General features: G+C 37.1%; 1 protein-coding gene across 1 annotated transcript in view; it reads right to left on the reverse strand.

Annotated features, from left to right (window-relative positions):
• LOC126457317 (protein MCM10 homolog) overlaps window positions 1–21,931 on the reverse strand; it is a 91,027-nt gene that overhangs the window by 25,159 nt on the left and 43,937 nt on the right. The window contains exons 8-13 of the mRNA XM_050093511.1: window positions 17,751–17,905; window positions 9,530–9,682; window positions 9,085–9,385; window positions 7,789–7,913; window positions 5,082–5,376; window positions 1,280–1,351 (exon numbers count right to left, since the gene is read on the reverse strand). Of these exons, the coding sequence (XP_049949468.1) occupies window positions 1,280–1,351; window positions 5,082–5,376; window positions 7,789–7,913; window positions 9,085–9,385; window positions 9,530–9,682; window positions 17,751–17,905 (1,101 nt within the window). The remainder of the gene's footprint in view (window positions 1–1,279; window positions 1,352–5,081; window positions 5,377–7,788; window positions 7,914–9,084; window positions 9,386–9,529; window positions 9,683–17,750; window positions 17,906–21,931) is intronic.

Below are 21,931 nucleotides of genomic sequence, written 5' to 3' on the forward strand. Positions count from 1 at the left end.
ATCAAACTGGGACTGAAGTTATGTATTAAAATCCTCCCCTCCGAAATCTTGGGTGTGATAATAACGTACTGATCTGTAGCGCAACCTGAGATCTAGGTTAGGTTGGAAGATGACAATCTGGTTGTGAGTTGGTGAAGCCAATGAATGTGGAAGCAAAAAATCTGGTTGTGGTTGCAAATTGATGGTGATAAAGCCTAACGTTTATGTCCATGAATATTGAAAAACGCAAGGGGGTACCCAATATGTAATTTTTAACCAAAATGGTGATTTTGATGAAAATGAGGTGGATGAAATATATTTTCAAGATCCAAATTCAGGACACATTACAAATTTTGATATTGCACAAAAAAGGTACATAATTTACGCTTTACTAGTATCTTCTAAGATGAAGAAATACTTCCAATATCATCCCACAAAGGTAAAACAATGTAACACTATGTAGCACACAATGCAATGTGTCAATTTCACATTTAGAGATAACATGATGGTAGGAACCAGCTTTGTGCCTTATGTGCAACATACATTGTGCTGATGATGCCAAAACCAACGAGATCTTATATTACAATGTGAGTGAGTACTCTTTGGCAGGAGTAGAACCTCTTTGTCAAACAGTTTCATCAACTTAACTAAAACTAATCATAAAATATATCAACACAAGGAAAATAATAATCTCATATGGGATAAATCGTTTTGTAATTGTCTAATCAGAGACATGTAGGTGACTGGTAGTACTGGTACCTTAATTTTTAGATGACACAATACTCAAATACTTTTCCTAGTATGATGAACACTTAAGCTCTGGACCTTTCTAAAAGAAGATAAACTACAAACAGCCTTTCAAACCTAATTCCTATTTCAAATATGCCATTACAAGAATCATAACAAAAAACACAGGAAGTTCCAAAGTCTCAATGCATCACATGTGTTCCAACTATCGCAAATTTTTCCAGCTATTTGTGGAAGGATTGAGTCCATGTCTCATTGATTAAAAAGTATAAAAGAATTCAATAAACTTGAGGGTTACCTTTATCAAGTCATATAAGAATAACTTATTTCAGTTTTTTTGTTCGATTACTATTTTTTTACTTGTTCAGTTGCTTACAGTCTACAGATTAATCCAGTACAAGATAAAAAATATATGGTTATGGAAAATTTTACAGTGACCCTTTTCAACAACATATCGGACTAAAAAGAGTAGAATTTATGAAATTTTAAATATACAACACTTGAATACAAAACAGAAAAATTTTATAATTTTGATACAGAAATGGTCACTTACTCGAGCCTGTTGCTTTCTTGGGTGAAGAACTGGTTTTGACAAAGAGCCTGCCGAGTTGACACCTATACATGCCTGAAATGTAAGAATAAGATGTAGTTAAAGAAACATTTATTTACATAACTGCACAGTGGAGGTTATGATACTTATTCTTAATCTACAAAGATATCTATTGTCACTTCTCTACAAAGTGTTAAAAGAATTATAATAATTAAGATCAAAATAGTCAAGTTAAGCCATTAATTTCTGTTCTATATGATTTGGTTCAGAACCTCTTCATTAGAAATTCATTCTACCCTTCATCTTCAGGATTCTTCTGTAGCATCACATTTCAAAAGTTTCTATTACCTTCCTGTCTGTACTACTTATTGCCCACATTTCACTTCCACACAAATACTTTCAGAAAAGACTTCTTAATCTCCCACATTTCCATTAGATTCTAAAATATTTATGTTTCTCTGAAATGTTTTTCTTGCTGTTGCCAGTCTGCATTTCATGTCCTCTTTAACTTCAGCCGTTATATTTAATTTTGCTGTCCACATAGCAAGGTTTTTCTATTACTTTTAGAATTGCATTTCTAAATATCATTTTCAGAGCATCGCCATATTACATTTGATTACAATCCACTACCCATGTTCTACTTTGTTTGATAATTTCTTTTCAAGACACTATCCATTCCGTTCCACAAACTTCCAACTCCTTTGCTATATCCGACAGAATAGAATTACTATGTCATCGACAAACCTTATAGATTTTTTTTTTCCTGAGCTTTTATTTCTTTTACAAATTTCTCTTTGGTCCATATCATTACAAATTATTGAGCAAACGATCCATGCAACATGAAGTCACTAACTAACATGATAGGATACAACCCTGTCTCACTTCCTTCCAAACTACTGCCTCCTATTCATCTCGTTCAACTCTTGTAACTGCAATTTGGTTTCTGTACAAGTTTCAGAAGCCCTTTCCCTCCCTGTATTTTAACACAACCACCTTAAGAATTTGAAAACGTTTATTTCAGTCAACATTGTCAAAAACTTTCTTCAAAACTCCAATTGCTATAACTGTAGGATGACAATATTTCAATCTATCTTCCAAGATAAGTAGTATTTTCAGCACTGCCTTGCACGTTCTTACATTTCTTCAGAACTCACAATCATATTGCACATGATCAGCTTCTATCAGGCTTTCTATTCTTCTACAGATAATTTGTGTTAGTAAGTAAGTGGTAACAATGTATTATTAAGCTAATGGTGCAGCAATATTCTCATCTGTCAGTACCCGTCATCTTTGGAATTACTAACTACATTCTTTTCAATGTTTGAGGGTATTTTGTGTGTCCCAGATATAATTAATACCAGGTGGAATAGTTTAGTCATGTTTAATACACACAGAAATCTCAGTAATTTTGAAGGACTATCATCTTCTCCGTATGCTTCATTTTGACTTAGGTCTTTCTGCACTAAGTACCATAGTTCCCTTTCTATCTGCTTCTTTTTTCATTTCCATGATATAGGGTTGGCCTAAATTATTCGTCAGGGTTCAAAGCAGTCTTTATTTACAAGTATACAATGTACAAAGACAGGTGATACATAAAAAAGTAAATACCCTCACCAAAGTTTCTGGAACATTCTGCAAATGTTCAATATGTTCACCCTTGGCCACTCAGCAAACAGTAATCCATTTCCATCCATATGTTTACTAGCATATTTCCTTCAATGTCCATCACTACAGCAGTGAAGCGTTCCTGCAGTTCTTGCAGCATTGTTGGCACTAGGGTTACATGCAGCATTGTTGGCTCTAGGGGGACATAAAATTTGCACTTAACATAATCCTACAGGAAGAAATCACATGGCATGAGATGGAGATTTGGGGGGCGGGGGGCACAGCAACAGGAGCAGAATGCCACACACACCATCATCCCCTATCCAGTGATGTGGCAGTTCTCTGTTTAAAAAGGCACAGACAATTGTGCTCCAATGAGGTGGAGATATGTCCTGTTGAAAGATAGAAGTCAAAGAGTCAGCAGTCAGAACCTGTCACTGTCTGCCTGATGAAGGAAAAGAGGCCATACACCTTTGTCTTGGATATAGCACAGAAAACATTCACTTTTGGTGAATCCGTTTCCAACTCCACATGGACCTGCAGCAATTCAGTACCTCACACAATCATATTGTGATGATACATGTTTCCCAACAAATGGCAAATTGTCATTTGACCGAAAATCAATGCCTCCACAAAGCAGTCATAATAATAATAATAATAATAATAATAATAATAATCATCTTCTTCCATCTTGCTGCACATGAGTACAAAACTCCAGTTGGTGGGCATAATCTTCTGGAATCAGCTGTTGTAACAGTTGCACATGGTAGCGTTTGAAATGCAAAATGCCGCAAAACATTACACACTGTTTTCTGCAGATTGCTCAGTACACAGCTCACAAGAACAGTTCATTTTTGCAGGCTTTGTACAAAGCTCTGTCTTATGCCCCTCTTGATTTTCTCTGAGACAACCCATAGTCTCATGATTTTTCCCTTTACAAAGACAACCCGTACAAAACTGGCGAAACCAATGCAAAATGCTCTGAAATCCCGGTGCAGCTTTTCTGTATTTGCATATAAATGCATGCTCAACACTCGTAACAGATGAACACTTTGCATAGTCTATCACACAAAAACTCTTCTCCTCCACTGCCATCATCTTTTAGAGTGCCAACACAGGACTGCCACCTAGTGTGCTCGCATGCCACAAGGTGAGCTTTTAAAATTTGGTGAGTGCATCTATCTTTCCATGTATCACCCTTCTTTGTATGTCATACTTGTCAATAAATAGTGCTTTGAAATCCAATGACTCATTCAGCTAACCCTGTACTGTCTTCAAGTTTCTTTCCTTTGTATAGCCCTTCTATATATTCCTTCCCTCTTTTGGCTTTCCTTTCTTTGTTTAGTATTGGCATGCCATTTGAGCTCTTGATATTCATACAGCTGTTTCTCTGTTCTCCAAAGGTCCCTCTAATTTGCCTACAGGTAACATCTATCTTTCCCATAGTCATGCCTACCTACACAATTTTGCATTTCTGATCTAGACATTTCTGTTCTACCATTTTGTTCTTTTCATCCATTTCATTTTTTAGACATCTTCATTTCCTTTTATCTGCTTCATTTGCTTAACTTTTATATTTTCTCTATTTGTCAGTTACATTCAGTATTTCACTTACTATTCAAGGAATGGTCTGCTGCTTTCAATATTTTATCACTCAAAACTACTCATTCAACATCTATTCTATTCTGTCCCCCTGTTTCAATCCATTGTTGCCTAATGCTCCCTTTGAAACATGTAACAACCTCTGGTTCATTCAACCTATCCAGGTTCATCTCCTTAATTCCCTACATTTTTGCCATTTCTTCAATTTTAATTTGCAGTTCATAACCATCATATTATGCTCAAAGTCCACATCTGCCCTGGAAACATTTGTGTTCATGTGACAAATAGTTTCTACTTTGGTTCCTGATGAATATTTTTATGCAATAAGCTGAAATTCCACTTAAATAATTTAGTTTAAAAGAGTAAATACTGAATAGATTGTATTTTGGAACAAGTATTTGTTGTTGTCAGTTTCAAGACCATTGTCAGGGGGAGGGAGGGAGGAAGGGAGGGAGGGAGACTCAATGAGGTGTTGCTGCAGTGTTTCACCAAAACACCAACTGTCCATAGTTTACCAGTATCTGTGCTATTGCTGTTGAACATATATTGTTGTCAATATTTTTGCTAGGCACTTAACTATTCTTTGTCACCAACAAACCTTTTGCATGTCAGCTGAATTTGAAAGACGATCCAGAGAGACTCTGGAATTTTGTTCTTCCTCCACTTCTAAATAATAAGCAGTTTTCTTACTGGCAGCTGTAGTCTTCTGCCCCATGCTTTGTTTTCCTGCGACATTTACATCATCTTTATGTACTGCAGAAGACTCAGGCTTGTGTGAAGGTTTATTTTTTTCTTTCTCTTCACCTTCACGGCTTGTCTTTTGCCTCATGACAAATGATGGAGTATTCTCTTGTGTCAAATCTCTCTTGTTGTCAGAAGAAGTTGTTGACAGTCTTGAAAAATAAATAAATAAAAAATCTGTAAGCTGCTGTCTACACCATTATAAAAATAAAATACAATTGAAATATCAGGGAAATACTGTAACATCTTATAAACAGTTTCAGTTTATTTATAATACTCTACATAATATTTACATTTTGTAACTTCGGGCAGGACAAGAAGGAAATTGGCTGTTCCCGTTTCAAAGGAACCATCCCAGCATTTGACTGGAGCAATTTACGGATATAATGGAAAAACCTAAATTTGGACAGCCGGACAGACGTTTGAAGTGCACCACCCTGCTCAATCATGATTTTCTGTTGCCTTTATTTATTCACTTTCTTATGGATTGTTCCTTCTGCAGAGGCAAAGAAGCTGGCTTAGACAGTGATAGACTTTTTTATTTTGAAGTAGTAGCTGCAGTAAGCTTGTGTGGGATGTAACAGGCAATGCAAGTGTAAAATAGAGCTTTTTAAGAGAATAACAATCATGATCATCAGTCCAATATCTTTAAGATGATTCATTTATGGTGCAGCTATTACCACAATTGTCTCTAGGTCTGACTTCTGTTATCAATGTGAGGCTGACATATAATCTAAATGAGTAAGATGAAGCCAAATTGAACAAAGGGCCAATATACTATTCTACAGTAGACAAATAAGGTGTTTTGCTGCAAAAATTATGATTCATAGTGTGTGTGTAGAGGAGAACAGTTGTGGTTCTCCAAGGTATTTTCGGCAGGCGATACTCTATCTCCAACCATGCTCAATTTAATGCACAACCCACATTAGCCATTTAAATTATGTCATAGACTTTACTTCCCCTTGTGGACTATGGGGCTCATTGGACGGATGTTTCATAATCTGTTAATACGAGGGGCAGCTTCAGATCCTTTTGTTGTTCCTCTTCACTGTCTGGCCAGAATACTATGGCACCATTTGAGACACAATAATGCAGGTGCGAGCACTGATTCTTTGTGAGTTTCCTTAAAGATGCTTGCTGCAACTGGTGAGAACATACATCCCAATAACTGCACCATCCATCGTCTGTGCAACTTTTCTTTCCACCTGGAGTGGGAGGTTGAAAAATAATGATGCGCAAGACCACAGCCGACAGGTGTCTATGGACCAACAGCACTTTCAAGAAAGCCCACTAGCAGTAAATATAATGACTGAAGGCACACAACGCATTTGTTATCTCAGCCACCACCAGGTAACACACAGAAGCAGGACTATGTTACTGTACTAGCTTACCTCTCATTTGTCAGTAATTGCCAACAGGAATTAAAACAAAACTGCTACTATTGGAGGACGTCAGTCACTCTGTTCCTACCTTGCCAATAAGTCAAAATGGAGTTAAATGAAAAATCCAAGATGAAATAATGACAATATCATGAAAACAAAAGACTGTTGCTCACCATATAGAGGAGATGTTAAGATGGAAACAGACCCAACAAATACTTCCATACATGTTGAGATTTTGGCCCCCCGTCCCTACCATGTCCCTGCAAGCTTTCACAAGCAGCACTTTACCTTCTCCCCCCTCCCCCCACCCTGCTATCCTTCACTCTCCCTGCCCCAGTCTCCTCTTTACTCCGACCTCCTAAACAGCTTCTCCCATTAAATGCATTTGCTCGCAACCTGGCTTCAGTGACCTGAGACAGTGGTCATGTCTGTGAGTCTTGCTTGTGTGAATGTGTGTGTATTGACTACTTTAGAAAATGGTCAGCATGTATGGCAGTCGTTTTGTCATGTGTCTGTTCATGACTCAACATCTCCTCTATATGGTGAGCTGCAATTTTTCACAATACTGTCATTAGAGTTCAATGAAGTTTTTGACAAGCTCATTGTGAATAGGATGAAAAAATGCTATATAGAATGCACAATGGCCCAATAGTAAGTATACCACTGGCGATGCCTACATGCTACAACGCCCAAAACACTATCAATACAACAACAAGACAATGCACGCGCCTATCCATAAAAAACTGACTGATGATGACAGCTGCAAAAGTCATGCTCACACGCAGTAAACTATTGTTTAGTCTGCAATTTTTCACAATACTGTCATTAGAGTTCAATGAAGTTTTTGACAAGCTCATTGTGAATAGGATGAAAAAATGCTATATAAAATGCACAATGGCCCAATAGTAAGTATACCGCTGGCGATGCCTACATGCTACAACGCTCAAAACACTATCAATACAACAACAAGACAATGCACGCACCTATCCATAAAAATCTGACTGATGATGACAGCTGCAAAAGTCATGCTCACACACAGTATACTATTGTTTATTCTGCTTGAATAATAATTTAACAACAGATGCTTAACAGTAAGTTTACTGGGAGACAACAATTGCATTACATTTAAACTGCTACAATTAATTTATTCATAAAAGAATACCTCATCCCTATGTGACTCACCTTTGGGTTATATCTGGTGATATGGATTCAGACACAGTTTTGCAAGTGCTCGGGTTGATAACTGATGACACTGACTTCTTATTAACACTGATGTGATTCTCCAAAACTGAGGCATTGCTAACTACCTGTCAGAGGAATAAAATAACACAAAATTACATGTCTGCCAGACAATAATGTGGGATGGTTGGCTTTGTGTCACTGTGTACAGCTTTATATTTTTGTGGTGTATTGACTGATCCACTAGATACCAGGTGTGCAGCCACAGAGACTCCATTTCTTCAACTGATATTATGGCCAACTTCCGAGTGAGCTGAAAGACAGAAACTATAGCATTCACATTTGTTATCTGAAACACAAGAGTGGCTCTCAAGTTTACAAAAATGAAATAGAGTGCTATAGCTTCAGTCCCATAGCTCACTCAGAAGATGGCCGAAAGATCAGTTGAAGAAATTGAATATCTGCTATATGCCAAAAATCTAATGGATCCCTATACCACTACATTTTTCTTTCCTATCACATTTGCAGATAGTGTGGATGAAAAACTGGTGATGGTATATCAAAACATGAACATAAATTTCATTAATTTTATTGTAATGGTTATTTCTCGACATGTGTGCAGACTGAGAGGAGTAACACCTGTTAATTTATTTTTCTCAATTTCAAAAAGTTTCATTACAGTTGGGCAGAGTGAAAAACAACTTGGATTCATACACTTGTCTTTTTTATGACATTTTTAGCAGACCAAACTAAATTTCCATAACTTTGTTGAAGATTCTGTAATCAGATTTCAAATCTCATGTCAAAATTACAGACATACCAATTGTAGAGTGCCGATCGAGCCTACACCTATAGTTCAGAAATTTCTCTGACAAACAGAACAATACATATCTTCATTGTTATAATATATTATACATAATCTCCTCAATGCCAAACAATTACAGCATTCAGGCATCCACAGACAGCTATCAGCAATTGATTCAGCACAGTCTTTTCAACCAACACATGGATATCATCAGAACTTTTTACCTTTCATGTTAAATGTTGGCTGATGTGATCAAATATACATTAAACTGTGAGGGATTTGACACTGGGATTGCTTTTGTGCTAGAAACTGTATCACAATTTCAACACTAACCGTATCATGTCTTGTGCGCAGAAACCTCTTTAACATATCTTAATGCTAAAATATATTTGTAGTTCCTGCACACGTACACTTTAGTAGCCATCATGAGATGACTGACTGTAAGCACTTAGGGCTGATGCACAAAAACTTACAGTAGATGTATTTTTTCTTACCGCTTTCCGATCTTCTTTTTTCGCAAGCTTGCAGTTTTTCTGTTTAGGAGAAACATTCTCTGTAATTTCTAAGTAAAATGGATCAGCGGCACTTTTCCGTTTTTGTTTGTGGTCCAGTGACTCAGCATCACTTATAATCATACAGTTTTGTTCCTTCAAAACTAAAGATGATGATCCTTTATCGCTGATTTTCTCCGAGTTTTTTTGTGAATTGCTCCTAATCCTTTCTTTCATCACAAAAGATGGAGTGTTTTCTTCAATTCTGCTGTTGTTTTCAGTTTTTTTATCATCCTTGACAGTCCTTGCAGAAGAAAGAATAAGTTAAGAAATACTATGGTTTTAAAAAGTGAGATTAATGAACACCAAACACAGAAAACATTTACAAAAACATTAAAAGTTATATCAACAAGTATTTATTATATATAATGAAAAATAGTCAACATACTTATTTTTTATCCAATTAGGTAGCTCACTTGAAGCTTTGTTCATACTGGAACCACTTGATGCAGACAAACGCTCTAAAATGTCATTGTCTTTCTTCGCTTGCGTATTTCGTAAGTGATTTGCAGTGACCGGGTTACGAATGGTTCCTGAAAACCTGGTAAAATGAAAATAAGGTAAGAGCCACAAAAATAACTCTGTTTCTTTAAACAATGGGAAATACACGATAGAAAAACACAATATGTAAACAGATTGCTGCTCACCACATAGATCTGGCGTTAGGTCGCAGACAGGCTCAACAAAAGGGAATACTAGAATTATTTTCAGTTCTTGGACAAACTGTTTCTTCTGAAGTAAAACTCTCACATATTCACAACAACAACAACAACAACTCTTTCTCCCCCCCTCCTACCTCTCCCCCCCTCCCCCCCCCCCCTCTCTCTCTCTCTCTCTCTCTCTCTCTCCCCCACTTGTGCGCTCAGACACCAAGGTCATTGCACAGTGATCAAGCAGGATATGCTGCAGGGGGAGTTACCACCTGCTCAATTCACAATATTGGTGGAAAGAATCCAGATGGCACAGGCTGTGAAGCAGTCATTAAAGTGAAGCACACTGGGCTAGGTGACGTATTTTGCAACTGGATGGTCCAGCTGTTCTATACCCACAGTTAGGTGGTGGTCATGCAAGTGGACTGGCAGCTTGTCAAGTTGTCAAGCACACAGAATGTAGCTCAGTGGTTGCAGTTAACTTTGTAGATCACATGGCCGCTTCCCATATGAACCTTTCTTTGATGGGCTAGGAGATGCCACTGACAGGGTTTGACTAGGGGGGCAGGTCTTGAGCAGGGGTGGGGTAGGGACAGACAACGATACTGTAGAGGTTGGCTGGGCAGCGAAATACCACAACAGAAGCACAGTTTGTGTTGTGGAGGAATATAGGAACACACAGTGCAATACACATCCTACAACCATCTTAGAAGATAGTTAGAAACAAGGAGAACCTATGTTTAATGAATTTGTACACAGAGAGGTACTGAAGGTAGCAGTGGTAACATACAGAGAGCCAAAGGTTATATAAAACTTGTACAGAAATCAAATACAAGTTATGACAGCCGAAGGGTATAAAAAGAAAGCAGTCATCGAGAAGGGAATGAATTAGGAATGTAGCCTGTCCCCAATGTTATTCAATTTGTGCACTGACCAAGCTATGAAGGAAACAAAGGAGAAAATTTGGAAGGCAATTACTGTTCAACAAACAGAAATAAGAACTATGAGGTTTGTTGATGATACTGTAATTCTCTCAGAAATGGCACTGCGCTTGGAAGAACAGTTAGACGGAAAGGATAGTGTCTCAAAAAGAGATTATAAGATGAACATCAACAAATGTAAAACATGCGTAATGTAATGTAGTAGAATTAAATCAGGTGATGCTGAGGGGATCAGAGTAGTAAGTGTGACACTAAAAGTAGTAGATGAGTTTTTCTATTTGGGTAGCAAAGTGATTGATGATCACGGAATAGTTAATATCAATTTCAGTATTAGGAAGTCTTTTCTGAGGGTATTTGTCTGGAGTGTAGCCTTGCATGGAAGTGAAATATAGACAACAAGCAGTTCAGAAGAGACCAGAAGCTTTTCAAATGTGGTTTAATAGAAGAATGTTGACGTAAACTGAATAACAAATGAGAAGGTACTGAACTGAGTTGGGGGGGAAAAACCATTTATGGTACAACTTGGCAAAAAGAAGGGGTGATTGATACGACCCATTATGAGGCATGAAGGCACTGTCAGTTTGGTAATGGAAGGAAGTGTGGAGGGTAAAAGGTGTAGGAGATCAAGGCTTGAGTAAAATAGGAAGGTTCAAATGGATGTACATTGTGGTATACCCGGGCCGCTGAAACATTGCACTTGGCGTTTGCGTATGAAGCTGGCAGCGTAACAGAGTAACAAGTGAAGAACGATAGGCGCTAGGCGTTCAGCGTGGGGCGCCAGCCAATCACAGCGCAGTGAGCACTGCTGTTGCTCACGTGCTGTGACATCAAAGTTCCCGCGTTGCCGGCTTTGTTTAGTGAATGTGTATACAACGTGAATTGTATGTTGTTTACCGCGTGTTTTCGTTGTACTGTGTGCTATATCATTGTGACTTTTGTTATGTTGTGAGTTTAAATACTTGGAAAATGCCATCGAAAAGACTTCGTTCACCTAGTGACAATCATTTGCATCGAGGGGTGCCGCTAAACAGCCAGGCACTGGGGTTACTATGCAGAACTCTTGAGTTTTACGAGCAGGAGAAAAACTACGTAAGCATTCATGGATAGCCATTAATTCCTGCCGACAAAGTGGTGGAACGTACGTCGAAAACTCTTGGTACTAGTGCAAGAACCGTAGTAAGTAAGGGAGTATTACTACAAAACTTGGAAGATACTGAAATGAGCCGTAATGATTCCGAGCTGTCTGGATCAAATAATACATTTTTATCAACCCCGGGAAAGAAGAAAAAGCGGCCTAGTCCTATCACAGATTTAGATTCTTTCCAGACTGATGCAGTTCGTAGGCATGTCTATGCTTACTACAGCAGAAAAGAGTATCCGACTGTAGCTAAGTTATTAATATCTTTAAAAGAAAGTGAACTCTTCAGGGGTGGTAAAACATTGCTAAAAATTGTGCTAAAAAATATGGGTATCCGTTACAAAACGCTAGACGGACGCAAAGTACTGTTAGAGAGGGCACATATTGTTACCGCTCGTAGCATTTTCTTGCACAAAATTGTGGGCAGAGACAGTCATTCCATAATTTGGCTAGACGAAAAGTGGGTTAATGCCGGGGAAGCTGTCAGTAAATGTTGGACGGATAACACACCCAGCAGCAACGGCCATCAGCCGACGGGAAGAGGAGCTAGATTAATTGTGGTCCATGCAGGCTCCTCCAGTGGTTTTGTCCCTGACACACTTTTAGTTTTTAGATCAAAAAAGACTGTTGATTACCATGAAGATATGGACCACACACGATTTGTTGAGTGGTTCAGGAACCTTTTAAAACAATTTCCTGTCCCTACAACAATTGTAATGGACAATGCTCCATATCATTCGGTGATACAGAACAAAGCCCCAACCACAAACGATTGGAAAGAAGTTATGGTGAAGTGGTTACAGGCTCGAAATATTGCAGCGGATATGAGTATGACAAAGGTTCTGTTATATTCTCTTGTTAAAGAAAATAAGCCTACGACACCTACATATGTAGTAGACGAAATTGCCAAGGAGCAGGGTCATACTGTAATAAGACTGCCACCATATCACTGCCATTTCAACCCTATTGAGTTAATAAGGAGTGATGTAAAAATGTATGTAAGGAACAACAACAAGTCCTTTACAATAACAGAAGTGGAAAAGCTGTTGCGTGAAGCTCTTGTGACTGTGGATGCAGCCTCATGGAGAAAAAAAGTAGAGCACGTCGAGAAGCTTATACGAGCAGCACAGACAATAGAAGGCATTATCAGTGGCCATGAACAATTAATGATTTGTCTTGCTGATGACGACGATGAAGACTGTTTTAGCGATGAATCGGACAACAGTGACGATGGTGAGCTGGATGGAATTGCGCCATTATCGCTGTAAATTGGTGAGCGAAAATTTACTAATATTGGTTATTTATTGCAATCTCGGTTATTATGTATTTTGTAAACTACGTACATTATTGATTTTAAAGTACCAGTCGTCAGATGCTTGTTTTTTGTATTTCTTTGCTCCGTTATCGAAAGGGTGCGCATTGTTATGTTTTTACATGCATTATTATATGGTTGTTTACTTCCTGTCATTGTAGTACAACTAAAAACGAGTTTTTATTCATTTACGAGACGGGACGGAAAACTGTATCGTCTGCTGTGTGTATAGAGGCTGCTATTGCAACATCACTATTACAGTATAGCCAACCTAACTAGACAAAAAGCGAACTGTCAAGTGCAACGTTTCGCCGGCGGGGGTATAGTTATGCAGACTGTAGTGTTCAAAAGGAGCTTTGAAACACTATGTGGTTATTTCCACTGGGTGATATCAGGCATGTTGTTACTGTTAGTTGTAATTGTCTTTACTTTCCATTTTGTTGTACTCAAGAAAGGTGTATTTGTTGTGTTTTGTTTCATGTTATACCCATGAGAGTGGAAAAGACATGCTGCCATCACGGCCCTGTCTGGAGCTGGCCAATATTGCAGTCCAGGACAGCTAGCCAATAGGAGGATCCCTTGGAAGATTTTTCCAATACTCTTATCACATTGTTAAAATGTCAAAATAAATGGTGAAACAATGTTATAACCACTTCAGTAGAGATGATCGTACCGTGAACAAGAAACTGTGAGTGTATCACTCAAATTGTGTTGATTTTTACTATTAGTAAAGAAAAAGCATTTACGATGATTTCTGAAGAATACTTGGAAGTTACTGAAATCTAAACTACAAAGTTCAATGATATGAGTCTGGGTTTTTAGGAGAGATTTTTTCTTCGAATTGATTGAAAGTTAATTCAACATAGGAAGAGAATTAGAGGCACAGGAAAGGAGAAGAATAGTTAATTAACATAAAAAATTGATTTTTTTGTTAAATATGGTAATATCTCTGACTATAAACAGTTTACTCAAAGGAGAAGTTAATAAGATTTTGCTTGTAATGTAAAATCATAAGCTGTACCTAAACTCTGAATTCTAAGGCAGAACGACAGAGAAGATCGAAATAACTCATGGCATTGCACTTTCAAGAGACATTTCATGTGCTTCTATTAAAAATTACATTACCGAGCAGTACTTCCTGCAAGTGTTAACTGAGAATAATGTGCAATGGACTTCACTGGTAATTCTGTAATCTCTAAAGACTTTTCAGTAATTGTGCGATACATTATGTGAAGTTAATTTTTTTTTAACCAATTTAGAAAAGAATATTACATGTAGATACTGGAATTCTATGGATTAATATCTCTGGCTATGATTCATTATTAAGGGAAGTTATGATTGCAGATGAACTGAATCACATCAAGAGATATGTTAATCAAAGATGTTTATTTAAAATTTGGAAGATGAATTATCCAGCTATGATTATCCAGAGTTGTGAGGACAGTGTACTAAAGAGTTACTGATACCAGAGAGTACATTTAAAGATTGATATAATAGCGGTGGCATTTTGTTTCAAGAAAATTGCAACTTTTGGGACAAACCTGGTATAACATGACCAGCAGTACAAAGATTCTGTGTTTTCTTTATTTGAAGGAAAAGGATCTGCAAGACTGAATTGAATCCATTATTTGAAGATGTTACATTGTTGCAAAGACCAATTTTTTTTTGTGTGTTGGGCTCGTTTCTGAGATGCGGAGACACACACACTTCTACAGCTGGCAGACCACGATCTAATAAAGAGATAACAAATATACACAAATCCTCATCCATTTCGAACATCACTGCTGTGGAAGATTTTATGTTCACCTTTTTGTAATGAAGAAATGAGGACCGAGTCATACATCTCATTTGAAAATTCATGTCTACGACTAGCACACTGCACACTGGTTGGGCAAGTATTGACATGCCTGGTAAAATGTTTGGCAAAGAAAGCTGAAGAGGCTAATAGGGCATAAACTACCATGGAGAGCTGTGTCGAACCTGTTGTTGGACTGGAGACGACGACGGCAACAGCCACCACATTCTAGTCAAAAGGTAGATCGTAAATTTTTGGTTAATATTTTTGTACTCCATTGTTGTGAGTTCAACTGGAATTGACTGATGTTTCAATGGTCTCTGTGTAATTTTAGTGGGAGACATAACACTGGTTAGCGCATTATAGTGGAAGGAAGAAGCAAACTAAACTCACTTATTTTTTCCGTAGGGGGACAAAATGCATTGTACAAAGAGTTTTCTTTAAGTTACCTCATATCCGTCCTGTATCATTTGTCAAATAGAATAATAGTTCAATAACAACAATGTCTACTTCATTTTGGATGCTTTCTTTAAATCACAACAAAAACTGCTGATTTTACAGGCAATTTAAATGTGAAAACTTGCTGAATTCACGTTGATCTACACTTTAGTTTCCAGCACACGCAAGTTGTAATTATTGAATACTATATCAACAAAAATTTTGAAATAACTTTCTGGTTACCTGATTCATATAAATGAGGTGAACCATTTAGGGAAAAGTCCCAGTTAATTAAGTGAATATTGAAGTAATTGGTGATTTGTTAAAGGTTTTTCTGTAACAACATCTGACTACCCTATCACATGCTCGCTCACACAAACACAAATTGTGTGCCACCCACTTCTACATACAACACAAACATTATGAAGTGCACATGCACAAAGAGATTTATTACAAGTGCAGGTACCTCACAACATGAGTTCACAAGGTTCTTGGTTACCCTGCAGCCTAAGCCTGTAAGACATACGCTTAAGGCAAGAAAACTACCTTCATATTCAAGAGACAGACTTAAGGAGAACACCAGCATGCGTGACATCACGTGATTCAAAATAAATGATTTTTGATAATTAACATTTTTATGTTGGTTTCAAAACTGTTCTCAGGATGACAGTGAAATTATTTCATTTTATGTTATAAGAATTTTAGTGTGGTAGCAAATGCCCTCTCTCTGTCAGATTCCTTCTTTGGGGAGGACAGAAGAATTTGTTTGCGAAGATTGGACAAGAAAGGGAGCAGGGACGTGCACGAGAGGGCTGAGTGAGATGTGAGGTTGGGTATGTCATTCAGAATACAACCATCTTGTATGAGGATCTGTAGCACGAATGAAGGAAAATGTGACCCAGTGTGGCAGATTGCAAACAGTACATTAGTAAGAACTGTGCCACATTCAGTTCAGAGATTACAGAAGGGAACAATAAAATAAAAACTAAGGGATGGATTAGATGAATATGACAAGGTAGGTGGAAAAGATAATAGCAAAAATGCATATAGCAAAAAAGAGAGAGGAAGAAATAATACAGAGGGAACAAAACAGTGAAAAAATATAAAACAGAAAACAAAAATGGACAGGCTTCTGTGGGATACCATGAGAATAAATTAAAATAAAATAAGGTAGAATTCAAGACTGCGGGTAATCTCACTGTGGGGCATGACTTGATGAGTCTATTGAGAACCATTCAAGGTCTGGGTTATGCCAGATAATGAAGGCAGTTCTTCTGAATCTTTCTGAAAGTAGGAGCTATACTTGAAAGTACTGGTAGGAGTGGGTGCATAGTGATAGAGGATGCCCATCATAATTAATGTTGGATAAGGTTAGTCAGTTACTTCACCGTAGATATCAAGGCTTTAAGGAAGGCAGTGTCCGACATGGAAAGGGTGGTAGCTGTCAAACTGAATATTTTGTAGTTTGTTTTTTAGTGTGATTTGTATTTAAGTTTGGATGCAAACTTCAATGGCTTACTGGTCAACGTCCAAAAGGTAGCTTGGAGGAGAACTTTGTGAATTGCTAATTACAAAATGAACTGAAAACCACTGGGCACAACACTGGCTGTCAAATTGGTGTTCCTGCATTATAATTGTCCCCTGTGGTATTCACAGACATCTTATAAATAGCTGTAACTTTGAAAAGGGGAAACTTTCAAAATGGCAAAAAGTATAGATTTGAACCACATATACTAGCTATTTTCATGTACAATTTCAGGTTCATCAGTTCAGCAGTTTGACTGTGATTAGCAGAACACATACATACACCTCATACCTATAGACAGCTGAACATTTATGTATCCTTCCACTTCAGATGCTCCATATGTTCTTTTTTTTCCTCTCGAGATCTATTACATTTTTCCCTCTCCATTTATCAATTTGTATTATTCTTTCAATTATATATTTTGTCAACTTTGTCTACTCTATCCTTACTTCTCAGTCACCTAATTGCCTATATCTTCCTTCCATCATCTCTGAGCAGAAGCTTAACAGTGCTCACCAATGAAATATTTTTTACCATTTTTGAAATATCTTCTACCATTTTCTTTGGCATGTTTCCTTCATCATCAGTTCTCCTCACCCTCATACAACACTGGTTCCAAGTAAACTGACTTATTACTAATCCTCCTCAAATCAATCTCTCACCTTCCCTGAATAAGAAACCAGTGATTCTACTAACTAGGAATGGTATTCTGGAACATATTACGCGTGTTATTTCATAGCAGTAGTGAAACAGAGAAAATTATGTAACTGTGAGTACGACATACTGAATTAGAAATGTAAAGTGCCTTACCCCATAGCTTGCATACTGCCAGATGCCTTACTGCCTATGCCACATCCTGGACCAGCTGCTGGACTGAGTCGTGACAATACAAGTTTGTCATGGGCCAACTGCTTCTGACTTGGTTTCGCAGGTGTTTTCACATAGCTTTTGCCTCCATAAAAGATCTAGAAGTTAAGCATACAAGAAAAAATATTACAAAAAAAGATTAAATGTACCAAAAGGAAAATTCACTAGAGAAACCTATCTAATTATGAGACAGAATAGCTGGTCATTATTTACAGTCATGCAACATAATATCAGTACTGTTGATAGGAACATATTTTTTACACACACTGTCCAAGCTTTCAGCATTATTATGGATGAGAAGAGGGGATATGTCGAGGGAAGGTTAAAAAGGAGGGGCAAGTCACTCAGATGCCTGAATGAGTGGGACACAGTCGTTTTTGCAAGTACCTAGCAGCAGTACAAAATAATAATATGCAGATTTGGTATTTAAGTGCAATAACAAGATAAATATTTATAACAACCAGAAGGTTTGTATTCATAATGCAGGTCAAAACATGGTAATTATCATCGCAGATGTGGAACGTTGTTTCCGTTGCTCGAAAATCTGAAAGATAAAGATTTATGCCTGAGTATTACTTGAATGACATTCAGAAGGTTTACCAGAACAGAAACTACTCACGATTTAGGATGCCACACATCCCTCCAAAATGCAGTGACTAAATCACTATCCAATATTTTATTTCTCACAATAATGAATGTTCGTGTTCATTGCTGAATAGTTACGAAATATTATGGAAAACTTATCCAACAAACATCTTATTTTGAAATTTTATTTTATACACTATTTCTTTCAGCATTGTAGTATCATATTATCAAATGCAAACAAAACCCATATGTTCTACAACCAAACTCAGTCATGTGGAACAATCATTATAACATTAGTATAGAACAGGTATGACTATTGGTTTCATATTCACGGAAAGTTTAATCCATGTTTGGTGTACAAGAATCAGAGACCCCATTCATTCATAATGTTTTGAAAATCTTTCCAAGAAGAGTTTCAGCAATGTGTAACAAGTCAAGGTACACAAAACAGAAGCAACCTTACAAATTTCATTTGTACATTACATTAACAAGAAACTATAATTACACTGCTCGTTAAAATTTTTCCTAATACTAACCGTAACCTAATAGAATTAGTACGAAATCCACTACTTTAAAGTAAACTGCTCCTTCTTTGCGCTTTCTAATACCAAGCGTAACTCAACAGAATTAGCAGAAAATTCACTACTTTAAAAAAACTTCTCCTTCCTCAATTATATTAAATAATGGCTGTTTATCACTACTGGTAGCTTAATATTTAAATTAATACATCCTAATCTTACAAACAGAATTGTTTACTGTGAATGGATAGATATTTCTAATTTCTTGCTTTATGTTAGATGTGAGTTTGGTGAAGACCTTTGCACAAGTAACGTAATTCCACTATGAACTATAGAAAAGGAGGCAGTGACTAAATGAAAATTATTTTTGTGTTATGTACCAGAATTTTACAAATTTTAACTGAAACTGATTTTTACTATCAGCAACAAAAAACATTAAAGAGTGTAATAAATCCAAGATCCTTCTATAGATATCTGCGAGATATGTAATCATTTGTTTTACACAGTACTGTTGCTGTTTGTTTGTTTTCGCTTTAGGTGCACTGCCTCAGAAGTACCTTCATAAGGCAACAAGGAGTATTTTCTAGTCTCTTCCAACAATTTTACAACACACACCTTTCCACTGCTCAAGAAGCAACCCTCACTTTTTGAATGGTTTTTGTGATATCCAATCTCACAATGCCACAAGTCAAAGCTCACAATACAGATGGGTATAAACATTTCCATTTCAAATATGTCAGAATACTTGTTCTAAAAATTCTATTTAGTTTATCAAAAGCACTTTTCAGACATTTCTACTCTCGTGTTTACTTCATGTGTTATACATACAGTCACCTCTACATATAAGAATATAGCAAATGGTATTATGGGATCTATCTTGTACAATTTTCTTTTCCATGTGTTGATTATCTATGATTTTCTGCCCAACATCTAACTTGCTCTGATTGTCTTCTATATGTTGTTGAAGTGCACCTCCATCAGAACCAAATAGTACAATGTCAACGCAAATAAAGGGTTGTTTAGTTATGTTCCATTATCGCTTACTCCTTCATTTCTCCAGATTAAGGATATGGAAAAGTCCTCCCGGATGGTGAAAAAAGCTTTACTGACACAGAATCTTCTTCTATGTTCCAATTCTAAATGTTCCACATTTCTAATGTATAGAACATGAAAAATTTCACATAAACTATAAGGTAATAAACAATGTGAACTCTGCAGTTTTTAAAATCATATTGTGAAAGCAAAATTTTCAGTTAAAGCTGGCATTTTTTCCACCCCCACATAAAAAAATATTATTAATCCGAGGGCAGGAGTCTACTAACATTGGTAACTACTACCATTGGTAACTCACAGTTATTTGATGCTGAAATTGGGTCTTGGCTTTTTCCTGAAGGCTGATGTTCCAGTACAAACTTAAAATGATTGTTCATTAGTGATTTGAATAACTGATGCTCTAGATGTGACATCTGATGACGTGTTGCAAGACTGAGCGGAAAATAGTGGACTTTGACTGTGACTTTGGCAGCTTTAATCAATGAATAAATGGATTCTACTATTGTGTACAAGTTTATTAGATTGTGATGATAATCAGGAATCGATCAGACTACAATGCCATTTTCCACCTTCTTACGTGTGTACAGACTTTTTCAAATCATCGTGACTGAAGTATACAGCTATTTTGGTGATGGTTTCAGACTGCTTGATTATTTATGAGTGTGCAGCTACCAAATTCTGAGCCTGAAGAATGTTGGCAGACATTAGGTCACTAGCATGATTGCATCATATTACTGTCCGACGATTCAAACTAGATATTGCAGACTGCAATGGAACATCTAAACATTCCATAATGAGTTTCAAATGGTTGCATTCACACAAACTGTCAATGTAATGTCACCGACAACATATGTTGCGAAGTAAGTTTTGATGTTGACATCATTTGTTATCTTTGGATGTTAACATATTATTGCTGCACATGATGTTAAGAATATCTGTACTAGACGATAAGTATTAGATTTTATGCTATTGTTTTCATTATGACTTATTTTATTATTTGCTTTGTTTCCATGACATACTGCAAAGGATACTTGAGGACTTCACACTTTTTCTTCAACAGTTCTCCCAGAGAAGACTTAATACCACAAAGCAAAAAATTATTTCAGTTTGACAACATCTGGGTAAATAAAAAGCCTGCACTGTACATAAATAAGAACACAGTTTTGTAATGAAAATTGCTTCAACAGTCATCTTTACTGAGAGAGACAAATTCTTCTTCTTCTCCAGCCTCTAGATATGCACTCATGGACATACGCCTCTTCCAAAGATTTACATGTCACTCTTTGCTGGGCAATCCGAATCCAGTTTTTTCCTGCATGTCATTGGCTGATCAGAGGATATTCGACACTACTCTTTGACTCCCTCAGATGTCACTGCATCGGTGTTTTGGCCCATGTGTAAAACTATATCTGGCCATGTGTTCTGCCCAAAACCACTTCAGTCTCTTGATAGTGTCATAGACTTCCATTCTTTTCCTTCTCTCTTCGTTCTTGATCCTTTCTCTCAAACTCACTCCAAGTATGCTCTCTCTATACCCCTTTGACAGATTCAGAGACAAATTGCATTCCTTGCAAGTGTGTTTCGAGCCCTTATGTTGTCCCTAGCAGGAATCATAAACCTTCCTTTTTAAATTTATAGGGAAAGTCAGTTTATAGAGAATCCAAACAAGTTTCCCAAATGCCATCCACATGAGGCTGATTTTCCAGGTGATCTCTGCTGTCCATTTATCTTCCCCGAGCTGGGTTTTATGTCCCAGATAAATGTATTCGTTTATTACATCTACAGCATGGTCTTCGATGAAGACCATGATACTGACAGAGCTCATGACTCATCCTATGAAGGTTAATTTTGAGTCCTACAGCGTGGGAAGCTTCTTTATGAAGCTGAGAGAGGGCCAACGTAAATACTTTTGGATTAAAGGAGGTTACTCACTGAAAAGCAGATGCGTTAAGTTGTTGCCAGGCACAC

Source organism: Schistocerca serialis, chromosome 2 (genome assembly GCF_023864345.2).
Source record: "Schistocerca serialis cubense isolate TAMUIC-IGC-003099 chromosome 2, iqSchSeri2.2, whole genome shotgun sequence".
NCBI classification, from domain to species: Eukaryota; Metazoa; Arthropoda; class Insecta; order Orthoptera; family Acrididae; genus Schistocerca; species Schistocerca serialis.